Consider the following 10,804-nt stretch of genomic DNA (forward strand, 5'->3'; position numbering starts at 1 on the left):
ATCTACTTTGAAAGCACGCACAATAATGTCTAATAATTCTATAGAAAATACTGAAACTCTGAGTACTTTCCCTGGAATCAGTATCAATAGAAGATGCTTTTCATGGAAGTACAATACTTCCAAGCATTTTTCGTGTTAATTTGGTAGTAATTCCTTACCCGTAAATCGTTATGATCGTTAGGACCATTAAAAATTGTTTTTTTTTTTCGTAAAAACTACCTTACAACATGACACAAACCAAATGGCGATTAAACTATTTCAAACGTTTTCAATTAATTTAAGTACGTTCACCACAATGTCCCTCGCTTACACACCTTACACTCCTACCCTTCCTCCCGTGCTCCCTTCTTCCACCGAGCCAACCCGACGGCATATTGCTGCTGTCACCCATTTTCCACCCAGGCAACCGGTGGCATCGGTGGCGCAATTACGCACCATCGATTTTCAATATGCGCCGGGTTTTTTGTTGTTGTTGTTGTAGTTTTTCCTGTGTGCGCTTTATTCTTTAATTATAATATTGCACCCGTCGGTTTCCCGTGCGGACTACCCCCGCCGTCGGCGTACATCCATTCCCCCCACAAGGTTGGGATAATTAATTATGTTGCCAAAATCCAACTGTGGACAACACGCACAAATAATGAAAAATGAATCGTTTACCGATGTCGCCGCTTCCTTGGCCCCCCGCGAAATGCACTTTTTTTTTTTTGGTGCACCGGTGCACACACAGTGAAAAAGTGCGCTCCAGAGAAGCGATATGTATCGAAAAGGCTCAATGGCACACTCGTCAGTACGGGACACGGACACGATATGGCCTGTCGATCAACCGATAATCGGTCAATCGTGAAATGTTTCGGTTGCCATCAGGCTTGCCGCTCGGTGGCCACCGCAACCGCAACAGTGCAACCCCGTGTTCCGGTGGCTAAACCCGACCGGTAATCAATCCCGGAACCAATCCCGACAGCACGTGAGACTGCCTCCCCCCAAAAGGACCCACCACTCCCGTTTCCCCGTTCGCTATCGATAACCGAAACGAATGGCTTAAAAATAATTGAGAATGATCCCCGCATGAATGAAGAAATAAGAGCAACGGCGAAAAAACAGAACAAAAAAGTGGTAAAATAAAAATGGCCAAAAAGGGAGGGTATTAATTTAATTAAAAATAAATAGAGGAAAAACGGCCAAAACTTTTGCCGTGAGCGCGTGTGAACATAACTCACGGTCACGGAAAAGGGGACTGTCACGATGAGAGGTTTTTTTTTCGCCTCCCCTCGATCGCATAACAAATTTCAAATAAAAATAGTTATCATACCGATAATAAGGTATAATGATGCTATAACTAGCCCCGCCCCGTCGGGTTACGGTTCGAAGCGGTAATTAATCTCTCATCATCATTTTCAAGCTGATCGCACACGACTCAAGCACATGCAGCGATGAGCAACGACTGCGACTGGGATTGGGCCTGGTTTAATACATCCGTTTTTAATCACTCAATTCTCATTACCACCTTTAACCTCTCTGCCAGTCCTCCAAAACTCTCCCCCCCCCCCTCCCTTTACGGTGGGTCAGGTGATGAAAATGAATGTTTTATGCGGAGAAAACACTGTCCCCTCCTTCACAGCATTTCCCGGGCGTGCATTTTAATTCGTTTACGGGTGTTCGGAGTGTTTTTCCCTCCTTTTTTGTTTTTTTTTTTGTTCGTCCACTTTCGGTTCGTCGACGTGTGCCATCCGAAAGTGTGCATGTTAGCCGGAAGACAGCGGCCAGTTTTTTGCAGAATACTCCCTTTTTTACTTATATTTATTTGAGTGCTTGCCTGCTTTGCTTTCTACTGTAGCTTCAGTTGGTTTATTTTTGTGTGTTTGTACTAATGGAAATATTTTGTGCATGTATCGCACACATACCGCCATCAATTACTCAACCATTCATCCATCGTATCGGCCATAAATGTCACCGTGATGATGAGTCCGTCCTTTTAGGTTGCGAAATAAAATCCGTTCCGCCTAGCAAAGGGCTGGGGCGGGGAGGGTTTCAATTATCGGAATAAATCAAACCAAAGCGAGTGAAATTTAATTGTAGAGAAAGGGGTTTTAAAATGATTAGAATGTGGAAAAAGTAAGTGCAATAAGTTAGAAAAAAAACACATTGTAACGCAAACAATTGATTAATGTTGTTCAATAGCTAACATTTATGTGAGCTAAAATTCATGAATCCATCCCATGGAAAAAGGAAATTAAATCATTTTTTGTAATCAAAAATTATTTAAACCACAAACTAGTATGAAAATATCGCTTTGAATTTTATTTGCTGCTGCCAACGTTGGCTTAGCTTGCCTTCAATTTGGGGGGAGCTTGTTTATGCCAGCAATGAGCAAATCTAACGTTTGGCAGAATAATCAACCACCTAGGGCCGCATTGACCGTCTCTTGCAAAGAGCCACACATGTATTAGAGCCCCAAATCCCATTCTGCCTTGGGCCTCCAAGGGGCTTGATTCAGGTTTTAATAAAAACCGTTAAAGGTATGTAGTCATATCTAATCGTATATCAATACTGTAGGGTAAGAAGAGTATTCCTCTGCAAAATAGGCACCGGCTCATAGGCAGGCACAGCGGTTGGGATAAATTTCTCTTGTGTCATGATTTCCAAATCTGTGTAACAGCAAATGACTCGAAGTCAGGCATCTTTTGAGTTAGAATAGTCGAAATACTTATTCACTTATCAGGTGCTACAGCTCGGTAGAGCCTTGCATTGTAGTGGCTCCTCCATTCACCTTCCACACATACGTGGAGCATCTTCCTCTCGAACGCGGCTAACAGAGTTTCTTCAGTCCTGGACAGAGTCCATGTCCCAGAGAAGTATGTGATTACTGGGAGTATAAATGTTCTGTACAGTCTCAGCTTCGTCCGGTGTGACAGATATTTTGAGTGGAGTATTTTAGTACAAGTAGATATGACATCAGTAATGATTTCATAGAATTAATTTTCATCCATTGAAATCCTTTAAAATGCCTACTCCTCTAGGTAGGACGGGATATATTCCATCAAATACACTTTAAAAAGGATTTTTCTAGATTATTCCTGAAGGAAGCTCAACATTCTTACAGTTTAAACTGACCTGAGAAAGTAATAAAAAAAATCAGATCAACCGAGTGTCTATGTACCCCTCACAAAAGCTTGAAAATATTCATGAAGACTATATCTACCAAACTCATTATTTTGTAAACCGAACTACGCATTGTTACAACTGATTGTAAGATGTAAAAAATCACTTAGCATCACATGTATCTCAAGCAAAGTGCATCAAGGTCAGAAGCTAATCTTAAGACAATATCTCAATGTACAATCTTTGAGCTAAGCTTGTGAGTAATAAATCTGCCCAATATTGCAGCTTGAAAGCACAATCAAGCTCTTTTACTTTAGCCTTTTTTTTAATTCAGTTTAAAAGAACGAATGGTTGGATCGTCGAATAACACTGTAATAAAATTTACGAATAATTGTGTTATTCACAAGAGTTAAACCTTTTTTTAAGAAATTTGATATCGCTATTGTATTTAAAGAAGATTTTAAAAAAGGCGCACCTTATAAAAAATATCTAAAACAAAACTTGAAAAAATACATCAAACTCAATGATGTGCAGTTAGTGCAAAGTTTCGATTTTATTCCAAACATACGATTTTTTCGGTGTCTTTCGTGTTTTCCACTATTGCATAAATTCTTAGCCTAACGAGCATAGGACCGAAAATGAACGATTGTGTATAGATCATGCCGATGAATCATCCTATTACCCCCGTTTTGTATCGTTTTTCTTGTTGCTGTTTTTGTTTTCCATTTTTTGTTCTATCATTTACCTAACGACGGCGTCCAAAAAAAAAAAGGTGAAGAAATAGTTTTAAAATTCTTTTCTGATTCAAAATTGCGCTCCCTCTTTATGATACGAATATTCACCGCACAAAATATATCGTCATTCTATTCCGTAACACTACCTACGATCTACCTGCTTGGTCGCGTTTTGTTTCTACGTTTTTGTATGAATAAAATTGTACCATTTTGCTGCAGACAGCCTTACCACCCGGGAGGGGTGGTGAGATATGCGCGTTCGTCGTCGGATTCATCTCTATTTTGGGAAGTTTTTTTTTTTTTGCTTTGTTTCGCGTTTGCACTCTAGTTACGGTACCCCTTTAGCCTACCACCGGGCACTATGAGGATGGGTATGACGGGGCTTAAAGGTAAAAAAGTATGTCAACTATCAGTCTCCAGGTAGAGAAGTGTTGCTCCTGATTATCTCTCACGATGGCATGATATTGTGATTTTGTCCAGTTTCCAGTCAAGTGAGAGGAATTCGATCATCGTCCAGCTCTTGCCAGCGAGCCAAGGAAACACGCATGGCGCCAAGTGTTACCCCTGGGGCCATACGTTTTCCCGCGACCTATTCACAAGAGCGTTGCCAGCAGTAAGGTAGTTACAACGATCAGCATGTGTCCGAGTACGACGTGCCGTGTCGTGGTGCCACCGTTGGCCCACTTTAGCCCGGAATAGTTAATGTTGGGAACGTTTTGCTCTACAAGAGAAAAGGAAGGTATTAGAGTGAGAAAACTTTAAAAAATAAAGATGTATAAGCGGACTGATAAACTAAGGCAATTACTCACACAAACACAGTTTAAAATATAACGGCAAATGGATGTGGATGAAGCAGGAAAAACAAACACACACATAAAACTGGAACGTGGTGATATGGTTAAAGGGAAAGGAGCTAATTCCGGCAATGGATTTATCCTACCCAAAAATTATAACGACTCAAAAGGTAACAGGAATTACAGATTCTAGAAAGGATAAAAATTATAATATAAATAAACAATATTCAAAATCGTTGACAGCATTCTCCTTTCCAACACCTACCGAACAGATTCAACCGAGCCTCAGCTTGTCCGACCTTGTTGGTCGCCTTGCACACGTAGTCACCGTAATGCTCCGAGGCCACGGAATGGACCTTAACCACGGACGTTGTAACATCGTCCGGTGAACCGATCTGGGAGATGCTGTAAGACCCGCCGTTGTGGATCTGTTTGCCATCTCGGAACCAGGAAATAGCCGGCGCTGGGAACGCCTGTACCACACACTCGACGTCAATGTCATAATCGATGGCTTGAGCTACTTTCGGCCGTGGTACACGAATCACCGGAGCAAACTCCACCTCCAGCGTGATTGTCTTCGTATCCGTCCGACCCACACCGTTATCGGCCATACAGTAGTACGTGCCACGGTCTTCCCGGCGCAGTCCATTAAGCCGTAGCTCGTTGCCGGTGAACGTTTGACCCCCGATGGGCAGAATGGCGTTGTACTCACGGCGCCAGGTGATGGTGGGACGTGGATATCCTTCAGCACGGCACACAAGCTGTGCGTCCTCACCTTCCGCCTTCGTAAGCGTGTTCGTGTGCTGGTTCTCGAGTAGCATCGGCGGATGCCGGACCTGCAGCTCGACCGTTTTGGTGATCTTGCTCGTACTGTTCACCTGGATCTGGCACTCGTACAAACCGGCATCCGTGTTGACGATATCATGAATCTACGGAGGTAAAGAAAATAGGGTTACTCCTCGTGGTTGCCGTCCTATTAGGATCTTGTGTGTAGCTACTACCTCCAGCACATAGTTGGCGGCATTGTTTTCCTTGGTAAAGTTCAACCGGAATCGATCCTCCGTCACGGCCAGCTGCACCCCGAGCGAGATGATGTTGCTTTCCTTCGTCCGGTCGCGGTTGCTCTTCTGCCAGCCGACGATGTAGTTCTTCACGTTCGCGATCGAACAGTTGAGCGTCACTTGCTCGCCAATGTCTTTGATTTGCTCCGGGCTGATAAATACGATGCTCGGACTCGCGGACGGCGTCTGTTGGGCGGATGCTGGGAGAAGAGGCGGTATGGTAAATGAATCAAATTTCATTCAAGAGTCTCCTGCTCGATGGCTCAATTTATTTCGGCACAGTAGATAAGGTGCCAGTGTGTCAGTCTGCCCAACTGCGCTGATACCATTCGTAGGGACGGAAAGGAACACAAGAGTAAAAAAAATGCCACGGGTTTAGAATCACTTACACAGCGTCAATCCTACGCTAAGAAGCGTAATGAGAAGCAAATTCATCCGTAATAGCCTCATCCTTCGGAGGGTGCAGCAGACACTGCAGACACTGCGCACAAGGGTTGATGAGTGAACGGATGCGTGCGATATCGCTTCTGTTCCGCTTTATTGGCCACCCCCTGGCAGGAAGCGGATGCTGCGTTTTCGGCGATTCTGCACGATTGTTTTCAAGGTGCTAGAGCGTCACACTGCAAGAACAGAACCCAGAGATCAGAGATAAGGCAATCTTTACGCGCGTAGTACGAAAGGTCGTTAAAACTCACGACTAAGAAATCACTGCAGGTCCGCGGTCGAGTGGAAGCGTTTTTGGATGAAACCTCTATTTCTCACAGTGTAATTTAAAGCACAAAGTTCCGTAAACTCGGAGCAAACACGCACCTGCACACGCAAACGGCACAGTAGAAAATGAAATTCTTCGCCCGGAGAGGAACAAACAATTCCACGAAAAACATGTAACGCACGGCATCCTCACCAATACCACCGCAAAGACCGGCCGATTCAGTGAGAGAGCGCGCGTTACATTGCTAGCGAGCGCGAGCGAGAGAGCAGGAGCGTTTGAGATGAATGCCAATCTCCAAACAAACGAACACACACTCACACTTGCTCGAAGGATGCTGTGCGTCGCGTATCGATTGCACGCACACCAACGTTAACGCCGACCGGGGTAAAGAATGTAGATAGCGGTTGCTATGGCGACGGGTCGGTACCTGTTTTTCCTGTGGGAGGGATGCCAAGCGTGGTACGGTTAAAACTGTTGAGAAGTTTGGCTTTTTAAATGATGGTTTTTTCTTGTGTCTGTCTCTGCGCTTTCGATTTTTAAATTCCACTCTCATAAGTACGCACGCACACACACGTGTACATGGGGAAGACACCGAACAGACTGGACCAGATACAACCCCTTGCTGCTCTATTGTGCGGTGACGGTGTGCATTGAAGAAAAGTGAAAAACCTGTTTTTCATTCAAACATAGAGACACACACACGCTCACCCTTTTTCAAAAGCGGCAAACCGTTCCAAACGATGCATGAAACGATGTAGCTTATCCTACTTTAGAATGTCACCCGTTGTCATTCTTCGACCGATGTGCATTGTCCGCATGCACCCCTTAACAGGGGCTGCTGCTGCTGGTGGTGGTGATGGTAGGATTTTGGTCTTGACGCCATTACCGGTCATACTGGTGGTAATGGTGATGTAACCCATACCCCGTTGTTCGTCCTTTTAATCCCAGCACCGGGCCAGACAGACAGGTAGATATTGCCTTTTCGGAAGGCTCGACCATGTTTTTGAAGCCATACGAACGAAATGCCAAATACGGTGACTTCACACACAACTCTTCACACACGCCGCCAAGAGATTCTAGAGTCGGTTCTTGGTGAAATGGAAAACACCGTACTCATCTCGTTCACCACTCCAGACGAGCGCCTCACAAAATGATTTGTTGTGACTTACATGCTCTGCCGGAGCTGCCGGAGGCGCGAGAGGAGCGGGAGGAGCGGGAGAAGAGTTCTGCCTAGAATCCGTAGGCTCGTCCGGAAGTGTAAAAAACATTCTTTGCAGACACTTGTATCTGAACGTGCTTTGCGGCATATGTTTTCCATGCCCCTCCTTATGCCATCCATGCTAATCGTAAATTATTCCGACTGAAGGTGGTCCCACTCGTTGGTACTTTTGAAACAGAGACGGGGTTTTTTAAATGAATGGAATAATTACTAAAGATGCGTAGAATTTAAGAAACATATTTTAAATTTTATGGTTCCTAAGCTTTCGCCATTATCGGCTCACGATTTTTGGAGATACGAGATTTAAAGTTTGAGATATACAATTTAAATGTTAGTTAAATAGGAACTGTCTTCTCTAGTCCACAAACATACTATTTTTTGGGGATGGACCACTAGTTCCAATGAGATTGCATGTTAATTTGATTACTTTACAGTTCGAATCATGTTAAATAACCGAAATAATACCGGCGCTGGAACGACACCCGTTCAGATAATCTTCCCGTATGAAGCAATGACTATGCAACTACGGGTAGTATATAGTCAAGGAAGAAACATGTGACAAGAAAAGTCTCCTCGAGGTTGTAGTACATAAGAAGAAGAAGAAGAACAAGAAAAAGTAGAATAAGACGAAAGAGTAGAAGAAGAAGAAGAAAAAATAGAAGAACAAGAAGAAGAAGAAAAAATAGAAAAAGAAGAAGAAAAAAATAGAAGAAGACAAAGAAGAAGAAGAAATATAAGAAGAAAAAGAAAAAGAAAAATAAGAATAAGAAGAAGAAGAAAATAAGAAGAAGAAGAAATAAAAGAAGAAGCAGAACAAGAAAAAGTAGTAAAAGAAGAAAAAGTAAAAGAAGAAGAAAAAGTAGAGGAAGAAGAATAATAAGAAAAAATAAAAGAAGAAGAAGAAGAAGAAGAAAAAATTGGACAAAAAGAAGAAGAAGAAAAAAATAGGAGAAGAAGAAGAAGAAGAAAAAATAAAAGAAGAAGAAGAAGAAAAAATAGTAAAAGAAGAAGAAGAAGACAAAATAGGCGAAGAAGAAGAAGAAGAAAAAATAAAAGAAGAAGAAGAAGAAAAAATAGTAAAAGAAGAAGAAGAAGAAGAAGAAATATAACAAGAAGAAGAAGAAAAAATAGAAGAAGAAGAAGAAAAAGAAGAAAGAAATAGAAGAAGAAGAAGAAAAAGTAGAAGAAGAAGAAGAAGAAGAAGAAGAAGTAGAAGAAGAATAGAAGAAGAAGAAAAAACAAAAGAAGAAGAAGAAGCAAAAATAGAAGAAGAAGAAGAAGAAGAAGAAGAAGAAGAAGAAGAAGAAAATATAAAAGAAGAAGAAGAAGATGAAGAAGAAGAAGAACAAGACCAAGGCAAGAATTACTTATTTTTCTTGTTCTTGTTGTTGAAGAAAAAGTATAAAAAGAAGAAATTAATTATAAATAATAAGAAAGGATAGTCAAAAGAGTCCGGTGCGGTCCGGTGGGAGTAAAATCAAGTCACAAAAAGCCAGAAATGGCAGAAGAAGGGAAAATAATTGTCAATACGGCGTCAAGCCGTCTATTTATTTATTTTCGATAATGACGGCTTGACGCCGTATGGTCAATCAAGCCGTCTAACTAGAAATATAAATAAATAAATAAGTCAAAAGAATTGTTTTCGACTATTTCTAAGTCGATTAATCAAGTGAAAACCGATCTCAAATCCTAAAGCCTTATAAGAAAAGAAACATGTTACAAACAGCATTACATTTTCTGCAATTCGCGGTAAGCTTTATAAATAGTACATGAGAATACCTGGTAAAACTAATCCACTAACCGGACTGGAACCGTTCTTACGTTGCCATTCTGTTGTTCTGACATCATCCGAAAGCAATTATGCGACGCAAGACACATCCAGCCCAACGATCAACTTCACGACGCCCACCAACTTTACTGATAAGAATGGATCATAAAAAGGAACCGTTTCTTAGTACACTCTAAGGATTGGTGTCCCCACTGGCGCCAGCAAGATGCACTTTAAAAACCACGCACACACACAGCTGATTTTTCCAGCTTTCCCAGGCATGGATCCTCCTGCTGTCAAGTGTTTATGACCGTCACTAAATGTTATCACCACTGCCACTAGCGTATCAGAATAGCGTTATTTCCTAGCGCAGTCTATGGGCGTTATGGGTGGTTTGGTGTCGATTGATGGGTGTTGGTGTGGAACGGCAATAAAGTAAAGGCTCGCCTGTATGAAATATGTTGCCTGCTGACTCATCCTTCAGCAAGAAGTTAAGGATAGTGGAAGATTCGAGACAACGATATGTAGGTCATTGGTAGGAAACATGATCACTGAATTGATGGAAGGAAATTGTATTAGCTGTACCTAACACTGCTTCTATATTTATTAAATGAAGCGGTTTGCTCTAACTATTATTAATTCTTAAACATTTCCGAGTTAACACACGCATTGGATCATTTTCACAACAATTAGCCTGACACACTCAACTGTACCGCCACCATAATTCATCCTTAAACAGTCCCTCGTTTCGCGTCCGCTCGCCTGTCACGCTGTCAGCAGTTATGTGTCGTGTTTTCCATTTTTACTCACATTTCAATCCTGTTGCCGTATCATCACCCTGCAGACGTGTTGGCTAACACGAGCCGCACAGCTAATAGAGGACAGCAGGCAGGCCTGTTCGGTTTTTCCTAACGCTCCGGCCAGCACCCTCCGGTGCGACCTTGGCCCCTGGCAAGATGGAGCTACGAGACTATCCCACCATCTAATCGGTGGTAATAGCCAGCCAGCGAGAGCGAACGCATTTTCGCACGCCCGCAAACCGATGGTAGGAAGAAAGAGTGGTGGACCGTTTCCTCGTTTGATGGATGACGTTTGGTGGCGCAAAAATAACATTTTCATCCAGGCAAAACCTGACCTCCCAAATCGTGGTCACACTCGCGCCCTCCCGCACTACAGCACGGGAAACCATTTCGCTCACATCTGGTCGGTTTCGCTTTTCTTGGGTGGAAAATTCGAACACTAGAACGCCACAGCGCCGTGGCTCCCCCGTTGTTCTCCGCCTGCCTTCATGCGCACTTCCGCGTTCTAGCCGTTCGGATGGGTTTGGTCGCGGCTAAATGGCGTCGGTTGGGTGATTCGTGACGTCATTGCCAGACCCAGTTCTGTACTCGCGATGCATGGACAGGCAGGGCGGTGC

At 42.9% G+C, this 10,804-nt stretch overlaps 1 protein-coding gene across 2 annotated transcripts; it reads right to left on the reverse strand.

Annotated features, from left to right (window-relative positions):
* Positions 1 to 3,628: 3,628 nt before the first annotated feature.
* On the reverse strand, positions 3,629 to 6,561 carry LOC118502918 (lachesin-like). 2 transcript variants are annotated; one of them, XR_004905097.1, is made up of 6 exons: positions 6,384 to 6,550; positions 6,078 to 6,308; positions 5,629 to 5,888; positions 4,893 to 5,556; positions 4,643 to 4,816; positions 3,629 to 4,554 (listed from the first exon to the last, which is right to left on the reverse strand). XR_004905097.1 is itself a non-coding variant. In XM_036035652.1 (5 exons), exons 2-5 carry the CDS (start codon positions 6,136 to 6,138, stop codon positions 4,427 to 4,429), a joined length of 1,113 nt encoding a protein of 370 aa, XP_035891545.1. In that variant the 5' UTR covers positions 6,139 to 6,308; positions 6,384 to 6,561; the 3' UTR covers positions 3,629 to 4,426. The 2 variants fall into 2 exon arrangements, 1 of the variants encoding a protein (XP_035891545.1); XM_036035652.1 differs by lacking the exon at positions 4,643 to 4,816 and having other exon boundaries at positions 6,384 to 6,561.
* Between the last annotated feature and the right edge of the window lie 4,243 nt (positions 6,562 to 10,804).

The sequence above is a fragment of the Anopheles stephensi genome, chromosome 2 (genome assembly GCF_013141755.1).
Source record: "Anopheles stephensi strain Indian chromosome 2, UCI_ANSTEP_V1.0, whole genome shotgun sequence".
Classification (NCBI taxonomy): Eukaryota; Metazoa; Arthropoda; class Insecta; order Diptera; family Culicidae; genus Anopheles; species Anopheles stephensi.